Raw genomic sequence first — 21,705 nt, forward strand, 5'->3', positions numbered from 1 at the left:
AGCATGTGTTGTGTTTTAAAATTTAATATCTGTGCCCACTGCCGAAAACTCCGTGGAACCTGCTGCATGCCTAGTGTTAGACCTACCTCCTTCTCCCACTTCACTCAGCCTCCTTTGCTCGGCTTGGTTGTTAATCTTTTCTGAGCTCAATTTAATTTAGTTTAATTTTAAACAAAATCTAACATCTAAATATTAAATTATTAAACTCATCTCAACTCAAAATTTTTTTACATATGGAATCTATAACTTTTTTCAATTCAACATTTTTTTATACGTGAGACCCACAATTCTTTTAAATTTCTCATAAATACATATAAACTCATCTTAATATCCAAATACATTTAAACTCATCTTAAGTGAATCTCACAAAACTCACTCTACCATCTCAACTCACTACTATTCAACCTAGTTCAATATCCAAACGTAGCCTAAACAAGAGATAATGCCCCCTCGAGGTTTGTTATGATCATTTCGTTTCATGCACTATACATTATACTTGATTTTATTAATTTTATTTTTTATTTTTTAAACTAATTGAATTATTCTACTCATCATTTATACACCACACATTTGATAAGAGAAAAAAAATTAAAAAATTATGTGTAATGTGTAGTGTAGAGATGATGAATATATATATTTTTTTTTTACCCTCAGCATTGGTTGCAGGTGATAGAGAGATAAATATGATATATCAGACAAATGTTACAATCATAAAAAAAAATATATGTATATAAAGTAAACTTATAAATTAACTTGAATTTATAGAATACATTATATCTATTTTATAATAAAAATAATTTTACAATCTAACATACAATATCAAACTATATTAGTTTGTAAATTTACTTTTATAGAATTTCTTTGTGGCTAAAACATTTTTCTATATATTAACCACCTAAACAATTATTATTTAAAATAGAAAAATAATGTTCTTTATAACTGATTTTTTCATTATTACTAATTGTTACAAGATATATTTTAAATAATTATTTAAGTGGTTAACACACTAAATCATTTAAAATATGTTATATAAACAAAGATAACATAATTTACTATAAATAACAATATTTATCTTTCCATGAATATGCAACTTAGGAACCAAATCTATACTCGGTTATCGAAGAGTCGCGAAGATCTTTACCTTTTCTAGCAAAGACAAAATACTTTTAAAAGCTCAATATTTAGAATCTTTGAGACTGCTTCTATTTTGTCCCACTCTTGTCTTCTACCTCGTTTGACTTCTGGTCTTTGCTTGGCCCTCCTGCGGGCATGCCAATGAAAAAGACTCGGAGTTTCATGACCAGCCCGGGGGATCCGCTTAAATCCTTGCCAAGTCATATGCTATTGGCCTACTCTTTAGACCCCTTGGTCGAGAAAGAAAAACCGACACAACTAGGTTATATGAAGACAAGAATCCCAGTTGTAGTTACACTCGCAACGATGAATCGAATCGGTGGCCCGATTTTCTTGTCGATTCTCTCCTTTACGTGGGATTTGATCATTCTAAAGTTATTAGCAACTATGATATAGCCTACGAATGACAATGAAGTTGAGATCATGTAGCAAACTTTTACGTGAGATTTGATCATTCTAAAAGTAGCGCAACTTTTACAAGAATTTCTTTATTTTTGACAAAACCAATCATACTTATTTGTCAAGAAACAAATGATATTTATAGTCTTAAACTATGTAAATTTTGCGCACTTTTTTTAAAAAAAATAGATAAATTTAAAATTCATATAAAAAATTTATTTTTTAATAATAGACTCTATTTTTAAAAAAAAATAGTGCACGAAACTTGCACGCTTTAAAACTGTATACTCATTAAGACTTGGATTACCACTTGAACATTAAAAATTTCTTTTAGCAAATTCGATCTAAACAACTCCTGAACATTCTCAGATCAAGTAGTAAAATCACTAAGAAGAAACAACAAAATAACTATGAGAAACTTATAACAAGGAGTGAAGTAACAACTTTTTAATTTCCCAAGTCAACGCCAAACAGATGTTGTGGGAGGACTGATGTAATTACACTAAAAAGTCTGATGTAATTGCCCATCGACCAAGTTTACGAGTCATTATTGCCTGTGGATTACAAAACAGATTCTGCCACTCTGGCAGGTACAATATTTGGAAGGCACAACAGTTCCTAAAGAGGATGTGCACGCATGTGAGAACAGAGGATTGGGCATGCATATATGAGCAAAGATTAGAAACAAACATGGGGAGGAATGAGCTTTCCTGGATTCATAATATTGTTGGGATCTAAAGCAGCCTTTATTCTTTTCATTGTCCTCAGAGCCTCCATTCCAAGCTCTTTCTCAAGATACTGAAAAGGGTAAATGCAGAATAGTAACTACATTGTTTAAAAAATTGACAATGCACTGGAGTCTTTGAATTTGAATCGCCAATACTAGTAAATTATACATGCTAATGAAAAACATCAACCGAAGTAAGAAGCATCATAAAAAGTTTGCTCCAGCCATAGTCCTCATATGGGGTAAATTTTCCTTCTGTGATTGAAGACCAATCTTATGTATCCTCAATGCTATAATCCATCAAAAAAATTGGCATAATCTATGCATTCCTTGTATACCTGGCTGCATTAGTTGTCCCAGTTGTCCCAGTAAAGAAATAAATAAGCAAAAGTTCCTTTTAATTCCAAGCCATTGGCCCTAGGGAAGTACCAAAGCATGAAATCAAGCATACCCATCTTTAGATATGTTGTTTCTTGGTGCATTTGATAAGTTGCATGTTGACGTCCTATGAAATATCCTAAATGTTTAAAGATTCAAATGAGGTACCTTCACTTTCCCTGTACCAACACCATGTTCACCGGTACATGTTCCTGCTTGTTGTCACAAAAAACAATTGTTAGCACCATAACTTGCTTTCAGGTTGCAGAGCCACAATTTTTTGGTTAGAAGTTTTCAGAGGCAGGGAAAGCAGCAGAATAATTGACTCAAGATAACATCAACTTCTGATAGAGCATGCATATTAAAATTATAAAAGCAGATGCTCTAAGTTTGTCCCAGAATAGAGTACAGACCTTCCATTGCCAATGCGGTATAAACCATAAATTGGTTAAGTCTCTCTGCCTCCTGCCGGTGTTCATCTATGTTAGGGTCGAACAGAATCACCGTGTGGAAATTTCCATCACCAGCATGAGCAACAACTGTGCTGTTAATAGGAAAAATGATGAGAGGCATGTGCAATGTGAGTATCAGGTAACATCGCAAAAGAATAGTCATTCTCTCTTTTTTTTTTATAGGTAACAAAAGAATAGCCATTCTGATCAGACATACCAGACCAGTGGTGATGCGTTGAGCTCTTGTTTGGACCTTGATATTAATTCTGCAAGGGATGAGAGAGGAACACATACATCCTGCAAAAATGAAAAGTGATAGATTTTAAACTGGCACACCATCTCCCCCCCCCCAAAAAAAAAAAAGAAAAAAAGTGGTTCTTAAGAGTAAGGAAGCAAATACAATTCTAACTAAAATCTCCAATAGCAACTGACCGTAATCATTGCCTCAAAATTAGGTTTGAATGCAAAGCAAGCCCAGAGTGCCTCCTTCCTTATCTTCATGTAATTAAAACTTTGCATTAGAAAACATAGAGATCAACTTCTTGGATGAAGCCTCTGACCAGAGACCTCATTAAACAAGATACACAATCGGATCTCTACCGAAAGACTAAAAAAAAGTGCTGCAAATTGAGTGAATAAAAAACCAATACCTACTTACCAAACATGAACATAAAGGTCAGTTCGTGTGTTGATCTGATAAAGATTGGTTACAGAAATTAACCTGATCTCTGGTATGTTTTGGACTGAGTTGAGACACAAGGATGTGGCTCAAGAACCACATACTGTATATGCATATATAGTCCAAGTTGTACGTGTGTGTGCTCGTGCACGTGCGTGTATCCATGCATCCGTAAAGAGGTACATTTGAATGTACTATCAGTCTATTAATCGAGTCACACGGAGATGAAGTAATTCTAGTTTTCAAGAGCTGCCTAACATTAATAGAACCATGCTTTATAGGATTTGAACCTAAATTGGGTTTTGGAGATCCACATTCTACTTACGTGTATAACTTATGCATGTCATACTATAACTTTATTAGCAAGGTAAGATTATAATTATTCATTGCAGTAAAATAGCTGGGATAGAGGGCACAGTGCATGCTTGAGTAGATCCACGTAATGCATACCAAATAAATGACATCATACATGAAAAACTATATAATTTGGACATTTACATTAAAATAGTGGAGATGTGCACTGAACAACGCAAGTTCAAGTGCAGATTTTAAATAAAGCAGCCACCAAGTCTATTTGCAGATGTAAATTGCCAAACTTGTAGGCTTGTTATTTGAATACAAAATAGCTCCACACTAAGTTTTTTACGGTAAAATGGCCTAGTTTTTAAGTCAACATGAAGAAGAAACATAACAAAATGTCAATCAGTACTCAACATCCGTTAAGTAATCTCTACCTTCCAAAGTTCCTTTTTAGCATCGGAATCTTCTGCAAAAACAAAATCTGAGCCATTGTGCTCTGCAACGATCTTCTGAACAATTTGTGTTTGCTCGCGTGAATACGCCTCTAAAATACAGTAATTGGGGAATAAATCAGGAATCACAAAAGGTACAGAAGAAGGTATGTTAGAGAAAATTTCTATAGGAAATTGTGATGTATTATTCAGAAATATGAAAAAACAATGATAATGTTACTTAGAAGAGAGGAGGGAAGGGAGGAGGACAATTTAAAGCCTGAGTCATGTCGAGCGTATTATCTGTGATCTTACTTTTGATTTCTAACCTAGAATAATTACATCCTATTCAGCATAAACTTTTTTAGTTTAAGCCGACATAAGAGTTAACAATCATAAAATAATGTTGGTTTAGGCCTTATGACAATAAAGGAAGCCTACCAGGTCAGTGCAGTAAGCTCACTGATAAAGTTGCCTTCAATTTGAAATTTCAGAGAGAGAGAGAGAGAGAAAGTGAACGAGGATCCTGTTTACCTGTGCCAATAAATTCAAACATCAAAGTTGGACTTTCATGCAAATCTTTTCCATTAGCAATGTTGATAGCCCTCACTTGAACCTCATCCAACAGTTCTACCCTTGACACCTAGAAGTATGAAAAGAATATCCATAAAGGAATTGAAAAGGGGACAAAATATGCAGCTAAAGTCCCACCTGTATACCAGACAGCATCGTGGCAATAGCAACATCTGCTGCATCCTTAACTGAAGGGAAATTACACATTGCAACCTGCAATATTGTTGAGAATTTAATCAACAAAATGCATTTAAGCATTGGACATGAATATGACTCCAACTGAGAGTTAATTAATGATTTCAAGACAAGAAAAGAAAATTTTAATTCTGATATTTGAAAGTGGGTTAAAGAAAGGTGCCAATGTTCACTACAATATATCTTTTCCAAATATTAATAGAAGAAACAATCTTAATTTACACTAGAAATGGCCAAACTGTGATTAACTTCAAGCACCTAATAACCATACAACAGAATTATGATTCCAGAGTTACACATTTCTATCCATTTAGAACACTTCAATCATGGGTGCTTGCAATAGCTAGCGAGTATACAATAAGAGCAACAGCAAATATATGCTCATCTTTCAGTGCCAAATTTGTAGAAGCATTGTAGGCAAGAACCACGACATTCTATAGAGAGAAATACAAGCGATCAACTTCTGTCTTGATGAGATTTATGTTGATAACCAAAAGATTTTCTCTAACGCGATCAGATTAGTTAAATTACTTGTATATTCATATGAAGTAACAAGACAGCTCAAATTATCATAAAATGCAAGTCTTCCATTTTTAGTGTATCTTTTTCCCAACATGTTATGTATCACTTATCTTTCACCTTGTTGTATGGAATCAGAAACAAGGGAGGATGGCAGTTAAGCTTACAACCCACAAGTCAAGAAGCCTCCACACAAACTGTGTACTTTATAGTGGCAAGGATTACCAATGAGGACTGGATACGTTGAAATGAGAAGTGAGATTCAAATATATTTTTTATTGAAACTGCTTAACAATAAAATTAAATGATAAATTTTTATTATATGATCGGTTTAACATCCACTTATCCAAAGACATAAGTCAGCAAACTAGAATTATCTAAAAAAATCTTAAAAAAAGAAAAAAAAGTGTCCAAGTACCACTGAATACTGTGGGATTTTCTGAAGCCGAAGAGTGACTTCTGTTATCACACCCAGAGTTCCTTCACTTCCAATCATCAGGCGGGTCAAATCATACCTACGAGATTCAATGTTGAAAGGTTAAAGTCCTGCCTGGTTAAAGATCTCATTTTCATCTCACCAGCTTTCTCATTTATTTTTTAACAGAACTCATCAGAAATATAACCAGAGAAAAGGAAATCTTCAACAATAGATTTGATAAAGAAGAAAGAACAGACCCTGCAGCACTCTTTCGAGCACGAGATGCCGTCTTGACAATATCTCCATTGGCAAGAACTACCTGGAAGACAAACAGAAAAACAATACAGCATCTGGAAGGTGAATTGGACATCAGAAGAGTTGATTGTTTCGATATCGGTGCAATAAGGTTTACTGACAAACCTTGAGATTTATGACATTATCACGCATGGTTCCATACCTACATGCTAGAAACAGAAAAATTAACTCTAATATAAAATCAAACCATTGAAACTATTTCTAGATTTTTTTTCTACTTATGTGAGTGAGAATTCAACATATAAAGAGAAGATCCAGGTTATCATCATAAATTTAAGACTAAAATTCGGAAATAATTATGGACCTTGTCAAGAATACTAAATTCAAGGTGGGGGGGGATGGGGCAAGATCTATTTTTGGCATGACACTTGGTGTGGGGATTCATCTCTTAAGGTTGTTTTCCCTAATCTTTTCAGGATTTCTAGAGATAAAGGGGCTGCAGTGGCTGATTCCTATCACTTTTCTAACAATTTGATTTGCTGGACTGTGGAATTTACTAGAGATGTGCAGGATTGGGAAGTATGTGAAGTTTCTGACTTACTAGGAAGATTATAAGAGATGAAGCTTGATCAGAACAGGGAGGACAGTTTGCTGTGGGTGCATACAGTTAATTCCAGATTTTCAGTGAGTTCTTTTTACAAGGTCTTAACCAGTAATGGGGTCAAAGATTATCCTTGGAAATGTATTTGGAGAGCCAAGGTGCCTAGTAAGGTTGCTTTCTTCTGCTGGCTGGTGTCCCTTGAGAAAATATTAACCACAGACAACATGAGGAAGAGAGGTTTTCAGGTGGCTGAATGGTGTTTTATGTGTAAGAAGGATGGTGAATCTATTGATCATCTTTTTCTTCATTGTGAGGTGGCGACATCGTTGTGGAATGAGATTTTTGCAAGGGTTGGCATTTTCTGGGTGATGCCTATGCATATGGAGGATTTCTTTGCATGCTGGCAAGGTATTGAGGGGAGAAGTAACAACACTGCAGTGTTGAAGATGATCCCCATGTGCTTACTTTAGTGTTTATGGTTAGAGAGGAACAAGAGGTGCTTTAATAATTGTGAACGTTCTATGGGGGAACTTAGGGAGTTTTTCCTTAGTACTTCAAGCTTTTGGGTGAAGAATCTTGTAAGGAATGGGAATGATTGTAATGTTTTGCTTTAGTTGTATTATGTTTTAGCTTGTAAGTAGTTGTTCTCATTTGTATACATTTTAGGCCATGGAAGGGTGCACTAAAGAGAAGAAACAAGATTTTTTCTCCACTGTCCGGGAAGGTTGATGCAGCTTTAGGGCGCATTGCTGCTCGAATGCTCAAGGATGTTATATGGCGGTGGAGGAGTATGGTGGTGGTGGGAGGAGGAATGTTATTTTCATTCCTGAAGAGGGGGGCAGTGGCTGGAGAAGGATGGGGGAGGTGCTACGTAATTTTTCCTTACTCTGTCAAGGAGTTGTGTAGCAGACATGTAGGTGGCGTGGCAGAGAGAGAACTTGGAGGTACATAAAGACCCAAGTACATCCTCGATGGCGAGACGATCCTATGCGGCAGCTCTAAAGACGGGTCATGCTTCGGTGGTTCAGAGTGTGGGGGGTCTGCAAATCACGCCTCAGGACCAACTTGTCGAGATGCACAATTCTTTAAAGGAGATGGAAACCCAATTTGTCGAGTTGAAGGCAGCGATAACTTTCTTGTCTACGAAAATAGACCGACTTTCAGCTAGAGCCAACAGGATGGTAAGAAACAAGATAGGCCCGAATCCTTTAAACTCAGAAAAAAGAAAATGGAAGATCGGATTTAGCCCCGTTCCTATAACCAGATCCAAGAGAGTATGGCGGGTCAAAAGGAAATTTGGGTTATTCGGGTATTGGCGTAGAGACATCAGTAATTGAATGTCATTCGCCTCGTGTAACATAGGATAGACCGATAGTCGGTATTACACCCTTGGTCCCAGAAGAAACTATGGCTCCCTCGTCAGAGTTGAAGAAAAATGGTGTACTGCCGAGGTCTGAAGGAGATGTAGGATCTGCTATCACCCCAGAGGTGAAGGGACTTGCTGTCACCCCAGAATCTCAAATGGGGACCCCAATACCATTGGAGAGAACTAATAGAGTTACTAGAGAACCAATGAGCTTGGCGTTGGTGTCTTGTGTAGAGGAATGTCTAGAGTCAGGAGTGCAGTTGGATACAGTGTATGGGGATATTGTGGCTCCCCTGGTCTCTCTTCCTCCAAAAGCAGATTGGATTCTACCTAAAGTTAACAAGATTCAATAGTTCGTGGTAATTTCACATGGAGGATGTGAAGACCAATTTAATGAACTAATTACTACAATCGAGGCAAGCCGCGCACTTGAAACCAAATCAAGTTTCAAGAAAAGAAGGGAGTTACAGCGTCTTTTTTCGGCAATCAACTATGATGCTAAGGGTGATAGCTCAACTAGAGGGAAGTTTAAAGGGAGGGCATTGTGAAGACGGTAATCAAGGTGTTGGGGTTGGTGTTTGGGTAGAGTTTTAGTTCTATGGGAAACAAGGGGTTGGGATCAAGTCTGGTGTATTTAGGGTTTTTTTTTATGGGCTTTTTGGGTCATTAGGGGCTGTTGGGTCATTTTGGGCAATGTGTTTTCTTGTATACAGTCAGTATACTTGGTTTCTCCTTTTGATATATACAATATTTTTACTTATAAAAAAAAAAAAATTGTATACATTTTGTGTACTTGGGCTATGCCTATTTACTTGGAATAAAATTTCTCTTATTAATTATCAAAAAAAAAATTATGGACCTGATTTCTAAATTTGCTTGCTCCTGTAGATGTTCTACAGAATAAAGTGATGGAAGCAGATGAAAGTTTAGTACATAGATACCCATGATGGCCATTTCTGACCAATTTTGGGTACACTTTTGGGATTAGACACCACCACTCCTAAAGCATGGGGACTCAGAGCGGAAAGGAACCAGTGTTATTCTGGATTGGGAAGTTTTCCAGTCCTACACTACTATACCAGCTAGAAGAAGGTGTTATACATGATTCTGGGGAATTCAAGTTGTAGCCTTAACTAGTTCATTTGGGATATAGTGTACATAGTACATACAGTTGACACTTGCTAGGGTAACAATAGATCCACTATCCATAAATCAGCATCTGTGTTGGACAAGGTGCAACAACTCAAGATTTCAATCAGATAGTTACGGAAATGGTTGAAAACAAATAGAAGTCAAACAACCCACAGGAACTATGATAATCAATTAAGAAAAAAGGGCACATATTCTTAAAGATCAACCTTGATACAGCACTCCATGTACATATTAATCATATGCAACTCTTACCACATTTCATTATACTCCTGCAACTTTAGTACTCTCTCAGAGCAGAAACACTTGGGCATTTATAAATCTGTGACAAAAGAATACTTGCTAGAGAAGCTGAGACTGTGCTCAGTTGCTTTCATGTATTTCTACCACTTAATCATAATATTGTTCAGTAAAGAAGACCATTAGGTTTTGGATAACATTTGAACACAGTCTACGTAGGCCTCTAAATGTCACATCATCAGGTAATCAAGGTCTTGAGTCTTTACTTAAGAGAAACAAACTTGCATGTATCAAGATACCAATAAAAAACAGGATATTTCCAGCAAAACCGAAAAATTCAAAGCTGAGAAAACAGGGCAACTACCTCACAGCTAAAGAACCGGAACAACGTGTAGCACACATACCCCCGATGGTAGCACCAGGCCCTGCATTTCAAAAATTTCTTTTATGACAAGGAATCCCGGAGACAATACAAAAAAAATTTTAGTACTGTAAATCTATATTAAACAATGGGACCTCATGGCTCGAGCCTAATTTCTAAACCAGATGCATATATTTTTTTTGTAAGTAATAATTTTTATTGATGTGAATGAAACTAGGCAATGCCCAAGTACACAGGAAATATACTAAGAGAGGCACCTAATTACATTCTAATAGACTAGAAAGAAGATAAGAACTCCTGAACATTCCCTCCCCTCAATACAATAGCAGAAAACCACTGGAAAATAGAGAATACAAAGAAGTTCCAGATTTCCCCCATTGCACGCTCCTTGTTATTAAAACATCTGTCATTCCTTTCCAACCATAGACACCACATTAGGCACAAAGGAATCATCCGCCACACGGCTGCTAATTGGGCACTACTATGAGACCTATTCCAGCATGCTAATAGGTCCACCACACTCTTGGGCATAGCCCAACTTAGCCCAGCTCTACTAAGAATACCAGCCCAAAGCTCCCCAGCCACCTCACAATGTAAGAGCAAGTGATCTACCGATTCTCCACTTTTTTTACACATGTAGCACCACTCCATGATCACCATACCTCGTTTTCTTAAATTGTCAACCGTCAATATCTTCCCATGAGCAGCTGTCCAAGTGAAAAAAGCAACTTCATGAGCAGCTGTCCAAGTGAAAAAAGCAACTTTAGAAGGCACTAACACCTTCCATATACTCTTCCATGGAAAGAAAGTGGGTTGTAGGACTGTCAAAGCCTTATAGAAAGATTCAACAGTAAACTTCTCTTTCCTCGTGTGAGTCCACAACATACGGTCTCCCCCATTGGCCCCTAACTTTGCTAAATATAAGTAACTGTAAAACTCTGCCAGCTCTTCTAATTCCCAGTCCTGAGCATTTCTTGTAAAAGTGACATTCCAAGTGACCATCCCATTGGCACGACATAGAACTTCTGAAACTGGAGCTTGCTGATTTCCAGCCAAATTAAAAGCACCTGGGAAAGCCAGGCAAAGAGGACTCTCCCCACTCCATACATCGAACCAAAAGCGGGTACGTGTTCCATCACCCACCTCAAACTTAAGATGTTTTTCAAAGGTATTCCACCCCTTCCTTATGAATCTCCACAGGCTTACTCCGTAAGACCCCCTACCCTCCTTAGAGCACCATTCCCCCCACTCACAACCATACTTATGATCAATAACCTCTCTCCACAGCGAATTCCCTTCCTTATGATATCTCCACAGCCACTTCCCTAAGAGTGCCTTGTTGAAAACACACAAGTTTCGTACCCCTAACCCCCCATTCGCCAATGGACAGCTCACCCTTTGCCAACTCACAAGGTGAAATTTGGATTCCTCTCCCATACCACCCCACAAAAAAGCTCTAAACAACTTTTTTAACCGGTTTGCTACACCTACCGGTAATGGAAATAGAGAAAGATAGTAAGTGGGAAGGTTGGAAAGAGTGCTTTTAATAAGGGTTAATCTCCCCCCTCTCGATAAATATAGCCGTTTCCATCCTGAAAGTCGTTGCTCAACCTTCTCTACCACCCCATCCCAAATGCTCTTTGCTTTGAAAGACGCCCCTAAGGGGAGTCCAAGATATGTCATAGGGAGAGAGGCAATTTTGCAACCTAGTAGCTCCGCTAAAGAGGCTATATTGTTCACCTCCCCCACCGGAACCAGCTCCGACTTCCCCAAGTTCACCTTGAGTCCCGAAACAGCTTCAAAACACAACAAAACTGCCCTTAAAGCTTGAATCTGGCCACTTACAGCATCACAAAAAATGAGCGTATCATCAGCAAAGAGTAAATGAGAAATGGAGCTGGTATTACTATTGCTGTCCACTGAAAAACCAGCAAGAATTCCCCCCCTTACAGCGGCCTCCACCATACGACTCAATGCCTCCATTACAATGACAAAAAGGAAAGGGGATAGTGGATCCCCTTGTCTCAAACCCCTGGAAGATTGAAAAAAACCACAAGGTCTTCCATTGACTAGGACCGAAAATCGAGCGGTTGAGACACAATGTTTAATCCAAGCACACCATCTATCCCCAAAACCACATCTTCTAAGCATATAAAGGAGAAAATCCCAACATACATGGTCATAAGCTTTCTCCATATCGAGCTTGCAAAGAACCCCCGGGGTGCCCTCTCGCAACCGACTATCCAAGCACTCATTTGCTATCAATACTGAGTCCAGAATTTGCCGCCCCTTTACAAATGCATTTTGAGGTTTGGAAATGAGTTTGTCCATGACCAAACTCATTCGATTAGCTAACACCTTTGATATGATTTTATAAATCCCCCCTACCAAACTAATAGGCCGGAAATCTTTCAATTCATATGCACCGGCTATTTTCGGAATGAGAGCAATGAAAGTGGCGTTTAGTGACTTCTCAAACTTTTGACTAGAATGAAAAGTATGGAAAATCTGCATCACTTCCTCCTTCACAATGTCCCAACTCTCCTGAAAGAACGCCAAAGAGAAACCATCCAGACCGGGTGCTTTGTCTCTGCACATACTTTTCACCACGAGATGCACCTCCTCTTCATCAAAAGGCCTCTCCAACCATCCAGCTACATCCAAATCCAGTTGAGCAAAGGGTAAACCATCTAGTTTGGGGCGCCATTCTTCTTTTTCAGCAAGGAGATCCTCATAATACTGCACTATGTGGTCTTGGATTTCTTCGGAAGAATGTAACACACTAGGACCGGAATGGAGTACTTCAATGGCATTGTTACGCCTATGTGAATTAGCCACCTTGTGGAAAAACTTAGTACATTTATCCCCCTCCTTCAACCAAAGTGCCATTGATTTTTGCCTCCAAGATATTTCTTCTAGCAACAATACTTTCTCAATTTCTGTCACCACCACTTTCTTCATTAATAAAGAGTCCGCATTAACTACCCCTTCCTCCAAAGCCTGCAGCTCATCCTAAAGGATATTTTTCTGCACTTCCGTATGTCTAAATTCTTCTTCATTCCACTTCATCAAGTCAAACTTGAGAGCTTTAAGTTTACCCGCCACTATGAAACTAGGGGTGCCCTCAAAAGAATAACTGTCCCACCAAACCTTTACCTTATCAGCAAATCCTTCAACTTCCAACCACATATTCTCAAATTTGAAGAAGCGTCTACCCCCACGAATACCACCACAATCAAGCAAAATTGGAAATGATCGGAACAAACACGTGGCAGCCTTTTCTGACGTCTCCCAAGAAGAGGAGACTAGAAATCTGTCCAGCCGGGACCCCCCTCGGCTATTAGACCAAGTGTAGGCCCCCCCAATCAGCGGAAGATCCACAAGATTCAGATCAAAGATCAACTCTGAAAAGGCTTCCATTGCCCCTGACGACGTAGAGGCCCCTGCCCTCTCACTAGGGAACCGAACAATATTAAAATCTCCGCAAAAAACCCAGGGTAAATCCCATAAGGAGTGAAGACCTGCCAATTCCTCCCACAAAAAGCATCTATCTCTTTCTACATTGGGCCCATACACACCCGCTAAAGCCCACAACCACCCATCCTCAGTGTTCCTAAAAGATACAGCCATTGTGAATTTCCCCATGCAATCTTCGACCATCTCCACCACACGCTTATCCCACATTACCAACACCCCTCCCGAAACCCCCGATGAGGGTAGAGAACACCACCCCACAAAGGAACAGCCCCACAAGCTTCGAATTATGTATCTATCAACGCCACACAACTTAGTCTCTTGAAGGCATACAATGTCAGCCTTCCAACTCCGAATGAGGGATCTAATTCGAAGCCGTTTGTTCACGTTATTGATCCCCCTTACATTCCATGAGAGGATTTTAGGTTTCATTAAATAACGAAATGCCCTTACCCTTCAACCTCTCCCTCCCCACACTTCCCTCCTTGTTGTCGTAATTAATAGAGCATTTGAGACGTTTCAACTCCCGGTCCCGTTTCACTGCTGATTTCAGAACCGTTGGTCTCCCTGCCTCCATTGCAATCAACAGGGTCTTAAACTGTTCTTCATACCCAGCAAACGAGATTCTCACACACTCTTGAACTTCCTCTACTTTTTTTAACAGCCAATCGTCTGTTATATTGTACACTGGCTTTGGGGAAATAATACGTAATAGGATAGGACTTTCCAACTCATCCTTATCACCCACAAAGCCGCTGCCCATGAGCTGATCCATTGGTTGGACCATAGAATCAGCCTCCTTCAACACCACTGAATAAGACCCAGTGCCCCCATCGATCCCCCCTTCCATATCCTCCACCCACAAGTTCCGAGTGTTACACACCTCATCCACCTCCCCATCCTCCAAAGTTTTCTCAACAGGCTCATCATTTTCGACCTCCACTGCCTTCAAAGCCTCTTCTTCCACTTCCGCCAACATGGGCAATACCTGAGCTACTCCTAAGCCCTCGACGGTGGTCGGCGACTTGATCTGAGCGTACCCCGACGTCGCAGGGGCATCGGCTACCTCTGTCGCACCCAACGTTGCAGGTCCCGAAAGTAGATCCATGACCATCGCCCCGGAAACTTCACTCCCCAGTGGACAGAACTGCTGCAATAGCGTCGAAGAGACCTCAGAACCCTCCGTCGCAACTTTCTGCGGTAGCTCCGATGAATGAGCACCTCAGCATCCTCCGTCAACCTCCATCGCACCTTTCTCCCCTGTTTCTCGGTGCTCTGCCACTGTTTCTAGCACCCCAGGTGACGACGGGAGACCCACCCCCTCTGACGGCGGCCCCTGGTCCATTGTCGGCGGCAGGTGTTGAGGCCCACCCGACGATGAAGGAGTTTCGGCCCTTAGAGGCCGACGTCTCCACGCAGTCTCCACGGCCTGTCGCTTGACAGGCTGGGCCTATTGAGCCAAGCAGGGGACCTGCTGGGCGTATCCTGGCCCATATGAGAGGCCTTTCCCTTTGGAGCAAAACCCATCTTCCAGCCCCAAGCCCAACTCCCTCCAACCCCCCTCCACAACACTGCGTTTCACTTTCTCCAAATTACTCTGCAGAGAACTAATTTGAGCCTGCATATCTGACAAGAGACAAACCATACCTTCCTTGTCAAAGCCATCACGTCTCCTGCCATCCTCCCCACTACACTGCACCCCAACCAAACCACCATCCCTCCCATGCATGTCAGGACTAGAGCCCAGTCTAACAGTACCTCTAGTAATGTCCAGATAACTCTGCTTCTGTAAAACATCCATGTTGCCGCTAGAGAAATGAGGCAGCACTGCCGTCGACTGGAGTTGTTGAGGCAGCACCTCCCTCAACACCTCCATCAACCTCCTCCATCCCGCTCCCTCATGATCCTCAGGAATGAAAATACAGTTCCGACGGCCCCCCTGTTTATATTCCAGCAATGCCATGAATGTTCCTTGAGGATTAGAACAACGTTGGGCTATGAATCCCCTATCTCCTTCCCGATGAGCTGTGTAGAACTCTCTTCTCCTTAACTTCAAGCAGTCATTCAGTGCCTTGATAAACCAACTTGTTGCAGCTGAACCCAAGTGCAGTTTTTTTACAAACTTCCAACCACGTTCAGTGATTAGCACCCCAGGACCATCTCTCACCACCACAAAAGACTTAAATTCACTGAAAACAACATTCGAAGCTATCTTCTTCCTATTCATACCCTCACCCATCTTAATCAACTAAACTACAGAACCATCAACGTAACAAAGCAACAAGATGCATGTGTACGGAGAGAGAATAAGAACTTATTGATAAGCCAAACACTTTAAAATAAATGAACAGCACAATAAATGAACAGCAACAAGATGCATGTGTACAGATGCATATATAAAATAAATGAACAGCACAAAACATAGTATGGAGTCAATCTCACCCTAAATTGGCCAAAAATGATAAGGGCAAACTAAAAGCATAGAATTACATTCACAAAATGGATTGTCTCAGTTTTTTTATGCAAATTTGAAGCAGCAACGCCACATGCTGACCCAAATTTCATTATACAAAGTAGCCTCTCTGATTTAGTAGAGCAGTGAGAAGCATAAGATTTGTGATGCCATGCTATCAAAAGAAGAGTGTATGCTGCAGAGATAAAGTTTCGTGTTGATTAACTAGGCTATGAGTTTCATGAAAATTTGCTATTACTCGCCCGGTTCAAAATGTGTATTGGTTCTAAATGGCAATGAACAAGCATAAATAAGTGTATTGGTTCGAAACAAAAGCATTAGTAGAAGAACACATGTTAAACTAACCTGGATCAAGGGGAAAGAACAGACCATAAGGCTCTAGGTATTCATTAAGCTCCATCCATCCAATCCCAGGCTCAACAACCACATCCATGTCCTCAATATGTAACGCTTTAATGCTCTACCATTTGAACAAATGATTCGATATAAGCATGACGGCCAATAATCATAATGCCAAAAATTAATTGTTTTGCAACTAGAAAAGATAAATTAAATGCAAGAGAATGATGAATTTAGACTCATTAGATCAACATCAAAGGAAGTGAAAATAAGATCCAGCTCATGATAAAATGCAGTGTCAGCTCCCCCTAAGTTTGTCTTTTGTTGGGTTACATATATGAATACATAATCTATATACAAAAGGGAAGGGAAGCACTTGCATGCTTGCATCAAAGCCGGCATCGAACCAAATAAAATGGTTGCAACTTTTAACTGTGCTGATGTACCCTATATCATTTAATATATGAAGGCCTAAAAATTGCATAATTCTTGAGCAAAGTTGTCAGCCAAAAATTAAGAGTTCTCTATCCAAATATAAGAAACGGCATCAGAAAATTTTAAGTTTCAGTTCTAAAGAAAGTGAGTTTCTGATTTTTACAAATCGGTGCTAACCCTTATACAATACAAAGAGGTCAATACATACCTTCATCAATGTCATGTCGATGCAAACACCTCCATTTGGAGACAAGGTGTGACCCTCAATTGATGTAGCTCCACCATATGGTACAATGGGGACCTGCTTGTGGATTAAAACCATACCCACTTTAGTACCTTCTAGAAAAGGTTAGGGTTATTTTTTTATTTACTTGCAATAGCAGGCAAAGCAAACTAGATCATTAATTGTGGATGTCTATGGTAGGTAGTTTGCCATTCTCGCAATTCTTTCAACATGCTTATCTTTAATGGTCATTTAGAACCATCCAAGTGAAAGGGGAATACCACGTATCTCAAAGCAAGAACCACAGTACAAGTGAAGGATAAGCATAAGAGTAGAGCGTTACTGTCAATCCATAGAATTTGTAGGAGAAACACAGTAACTCAGACCTTATGCTTGTCACATGATTTGACTATCTTGGAAACTTCTTCCTCGGACCTGAAAATTAGAAATCAGGTCACATTCTGTCTAGATACCATGAAATCTAATAAGTATTTCATATAATCTCAAGAAATTTCTGCATTCCAAATTTTGAATATCATAAAAGCAGAGTTTTTACGTATCCCCTAAAACTATTTCCTCGTGTCTTGAATACATAATATGAAACTGCTCGTGAAAAATTTCATGCATCTTGTCATATTAAGCTATCACACATAGGAAACACCTAAATTTGAGCAAACATTCATGGTACACAAGTATACGTGCGCACACTTGCAAAAGGTTCATATGGTGACATGATTAGCTTTCCCACAATCAACCTTCTATTCCGTAATCCTTATTATGCAGACATCATCATAGCTCGGGCTTCACCATCCAACTATAATCTTGCTGCCACACTACATGACTGCTACAATCGTGACCTAGAAGGGGGTGGGGGAAGAAAATTACCACAAAGTTCACTTTAAGATGGCATTAATGATTAAACTCATCTACTATGCAAACATCATCATCATTGAGTTTTTGACAGGGCCTGCTAGAGTTTCTAAATAAATACAAACTCAGATAGATACTATTGCTATAAATCTCAAAGAACTTGTACACTGCTACTTCATATAAATTTATGTGAAGTTTAAACAAATCCATACGAAACCAACATTCTTGAAGAAGTGTGAATAAGATAACATATGAAGATAAGGAACAATGAAGGACCCGAAAAGCTTATCCGCAAAGATTAATCATCAAACCTCAAGGCCAAATGGCCATATAAGTCTCACCTTGGAAAAACAACCACATCAGGGATATTGACTGCTTTGTGAAAGCTGTTTTGTGGTTTTCCATGGATATACCTCTCATCATAATCCGTAGTAATGTTATCCTGCATAACTAACAGTATCATTAACCGCCCACAAACAATAAACTAACAATTGTAACAACTGGCATAATAACAATAGCAACGACAGCAAGGATGATGATAATGAAGACCGTATTCCTTCCTTCAAAATTTCACAACAATCAAATATAAAGAAGCAGCGATAGAATACTTGACAGATAGCCTTCAGTTCACCAACGAGCTCTTGTGGAAGTTCCTTACGAGAGCCCTTTACCACAAACTCCGTGCTACCTTTTCCCCCAAAGCTGCCACCTCTATTAACCAGAAACATTAAAACCCATTTATTGAGCAGCTCCTTGTTTTCCCAACCAATCAAAAATCTTAAAATAACACTTCTTATAAAAAAAGGGAAAAAAACACACCTAGCATCGAGATCAGAAGCGTCAGAGAATGAATATTTTGAATGAGACTGAAGGGCAATTGATCCAACTGAGGCTGCAAGGACCGCAGGAAGCAGCGGTAGATATGAGTTTCTTGAGCTATGGGAGTGGAAGATATGCGTGGTGGGTGATCTTGGAGTGTTAAGATTATGGAAATATGAGCTTCGGAGGTTGGAGTAGAAGAAGTCCTTCGAAGCGGAACGTAGACGAGAAAACCAGGACGAAAAGGTCATCGTTGTTTGTCACCGGAACCAGATGAACACACAGAGACGGAGAGAGAGACTCCGGCTATAGCCACTGAATTGGTGGGTATAAGCACTCTCGTTCTTTTTCCCAGTGATGAAACTAGTGGCCAGTGGGCTAATGGATCCGGCGGCCGTTTTCAAATAGTTTTTTTTCTTTTTTTAAAAAAAAGGAAAACAGACTCATTTCATTAATATACCAAGTTACAACTATGATTTATAAATACATAAAAAAATTAGACTATAAACTAACTACGCATCAGTAGCTCTTCTATGTTCCACACACAAATTTATTTGTGACAGATATTGTTTTAACTTCACAACACAACAAACTCTCTCTTAACAGAAAAATTAATTATGTAAAAACAGAATTTAAAAACCCCATCTATCCTCTTAGGGAGGAAGAGTACAGGACCCTACTATGGATACTAAATCCAATAGTCTATTTCTAATTTATTAAAAACTCCAAAAATAGCTACAAATTAAACACACTAATAACTACAAAACCACAAGCACCAGTGTGACTCCGGACGTAACGCCCACAATAAGCATCAGCATCTTGAGTACTGACGGCATGAGCACCCAGCTCACACATGGACAAAATAGCCTCCATTGCGCAGGCGGCACCTACTCACGAGCACTGGCCGTACGACCATCGACCGTAACATCGCCTGCCACTCTCGAACAGATCTTGTCCCAAATTACATCGAAACCAAAAACTCAACACCTCACTCGGGTAAAAAAAAAAAAACAACGAAACAAAACATTGAAATGGAACAACAAGAAACAGAAAATCAAAGAACACTGAAATAAAAAGAATGAACAGTGCACATTGCAACGACAGAGGCGCGTGCAGGACACTGGTCACTCTGGAAGGGAAATCGCCGGTCAATCTTGGAAGTCCCGGAGATAAGGATACCAGAGAAGCCGAGCGTAGCGTCGACAAAGAGGTCCTCGATGGCGCGTGAAGCCACTCGCCGATGAGATCTGGAACTTCTTCCCGTGCGTACGGGCTACGCTCCACTCTAATGGACACTGGATTCAGTGGTCTTAAAGATCGGCGACTGAGCATCGTTCCAATATGGCGCGTGTTGAAAGGTGACGGTTGGAAACATCCAAACGACAATCCTCCCTTATTTAACTCGAAAAAACATAACTAAAAACTAAAAAAACCTACACTCAAACGACAAATTTTCCTTATTTGGTCCGAAAAAACACAATTAAAAACTAAAAAAACCTACACAAAAATTAACATGGACAGAAGATAAGGGAGGGGGAAGGATAAAGAGAGAGAGAGGCCGTTTTCAAATAGTTAAAACTTAAAAATAGAAATGGTATTTGGCATTTGAGTAAAAATGTACGTATTGTTTTAGAATAAATTCAATAAATATGATATTTATATAAAAATAATATTTTTTAATAATAAATTTTTTTTTGATCTTTTGATAAAAAGATCAAAAAAAATTTTTTAATCAAAAAATTTTTTTTTTGATTTTTTTGCAGTAGTTAATCCATAATTATATCTAATATTATTTAAATTTAAAACTTGAATGATAAATTAAAATGGTTTTTTTTATAATTTTTAAGGGAGATTTGGATAGTAATTTGAGATAAAAATTGAGGTTTTGTTTATATTTAAAATATACCTCAACTCATCTCATCATTATAATTTTTTTAAATTTTCACACAAAATATAATAAACAATTCAACTTTTTCAAATCTCAAAATAATTTTTCCAAATTTCTATACAAAATATAATAAATAATTCAACTTTTATTCTATTATTCACAAACCATTTCAACTCATATCTGAATCCAAACCACAATGTTAAATAAAATATTGTTTGAATATTACTTTTTAATATTATTACTATTTTAAAATTTGAAAAAATTGAATTATTTATTATATTTTATGTGAAAAATTGAAAAAAATTATAATGATTAAATGAAATGAGTTGAGATTAATGGGAGGATTTTGTATCCAAATTGACAGTGAATATATACTTTTATGAAAAAATAGATAAAGTTAGTGTGGTTTGGATAGTGAGATGAGATGAGATGATTTTATATAAAAATTAAAAATTAAATAAAATATTGTTAGAGTGTTATTTTTTAATATTATTACTATTTTGAGATTTGAAAATATTAAATTATTTATTATATTTTGTGCGAAAATTTTAAAAAGTTGTATTATTTATTGTATTATAAGATAAGATGAGATAAAATATTTTCACTATCCAAACTGACATTACAATTATAAAGTCTACAAAAATTATGAGTACGAATACGCGTACAATTATGTGTACGAATAAAAAAATACTGAAATTGGCTCAATTTCTAATCGATTCAGGTCGAATTCTTGTGCCATTTGAACATTTTCACCTTTTATTTTCTGGCATATAAATTCCCATCAATTTGTAAAATAATATTTCTTATAATATTTATTGCAAACTCAACATTTCTCTTTCTTAAAAAAAAATGGGAAGCAACGATAGAGAGAAATTAATATCCACAAAAACCTTGATTATATATAATAAGTGGGTATTAGTATAGCCACAAAGATATTACATAAAAGTAATCTTATAAATTGATGTGGGTCTATGTAATCCGTTAGA

At 38.3% G+C, this 21,705-nt stretch overlaps 1 protein-coding gene across 1 annotated transcript; it reads right to left on the bottom strand.

The window, feature by feature from the left end:
- Window positions 1–1,965: 1,965 nt before the first annotated feature.
- Window positions 1,966–19,221, bottom strand: LOC109011899 (D-lactate dehydrogenase [cytochrome], mitochondrial). The gene is made up of 18 exons (XM_018993271.2): window positions 18,832–19,221; window positions 18,621–18,723; window positions 18,354–18,454; window positions 17,529–17,577; window positions 17,128–17,220; window positions 16,491–16,605; window positions 10,181–10,241; window positions 6,626–6,662; window positions 6,463–6,524; window positions 6,206–6,302; window positions 5,212–5,286; window positions 5,035–5,143; window positions 4,504–4,613; window positions 3,523–3,585; window positions 3,308–3,387; window positions 3,052–3,182; window positions 2,807–2,850; window positions 1,966–2,331 (listed from the first exon to the last, which is right to left on the bottom strand). The coding sequence occupies exons 1-18, from the start codon at window positions 19,080–19,082 to the stop codon at window positions 2,212–2,214; spliced, it is 1,701 nt and encodes a 566-aa protein (XP_018848816.1). The 5' UTR covers window positions 19,083–19,221; the 3' UTR covers window positions 1,966–2,211.
- Between the last annotated feature and the right edge of the window lie 2,484 nt (window positions 19,222–21,705).

This window comes from Juglans regia, chromosome 3 (assembly GCF_001411555.2).
Source record: "Juglans regia cultivar Chandler chromosome 3, Walnut 2.0, whole genome shotgun sequence".
Classification (NCBI taxonomy): Eukaryota; Viridiplantae; Streptophyta; class Magnoliopsida; order Fagales; family Juglandaceae; genus Juglans; species Juglans regia.

Bases quoted from the DNA above. Each gene is read 5' to 3' on its own strand.
- LOC109011899 (XM_018993271.2), bottom strand. From the start codon at position 19,082: ATGACCTTTTCGTCCTGGTTTTCTCGTCTACGTTCCGCTTCGAAGGAC. The intron at 16,606-17,127 runs GTATGTATTGAC...TTCAAATGGTAG, and splicing joins TCGACATGACATTGATGAAG to AGCATTAAAGCGTTACATAT. The intron at 5,144-5,211 runs GTGGGACTTTAG...TCATACTTCTAG, and splicing joins CGATGCTGTCTGGTATACAG to GTGTCAAGGGTAGAACTGTT.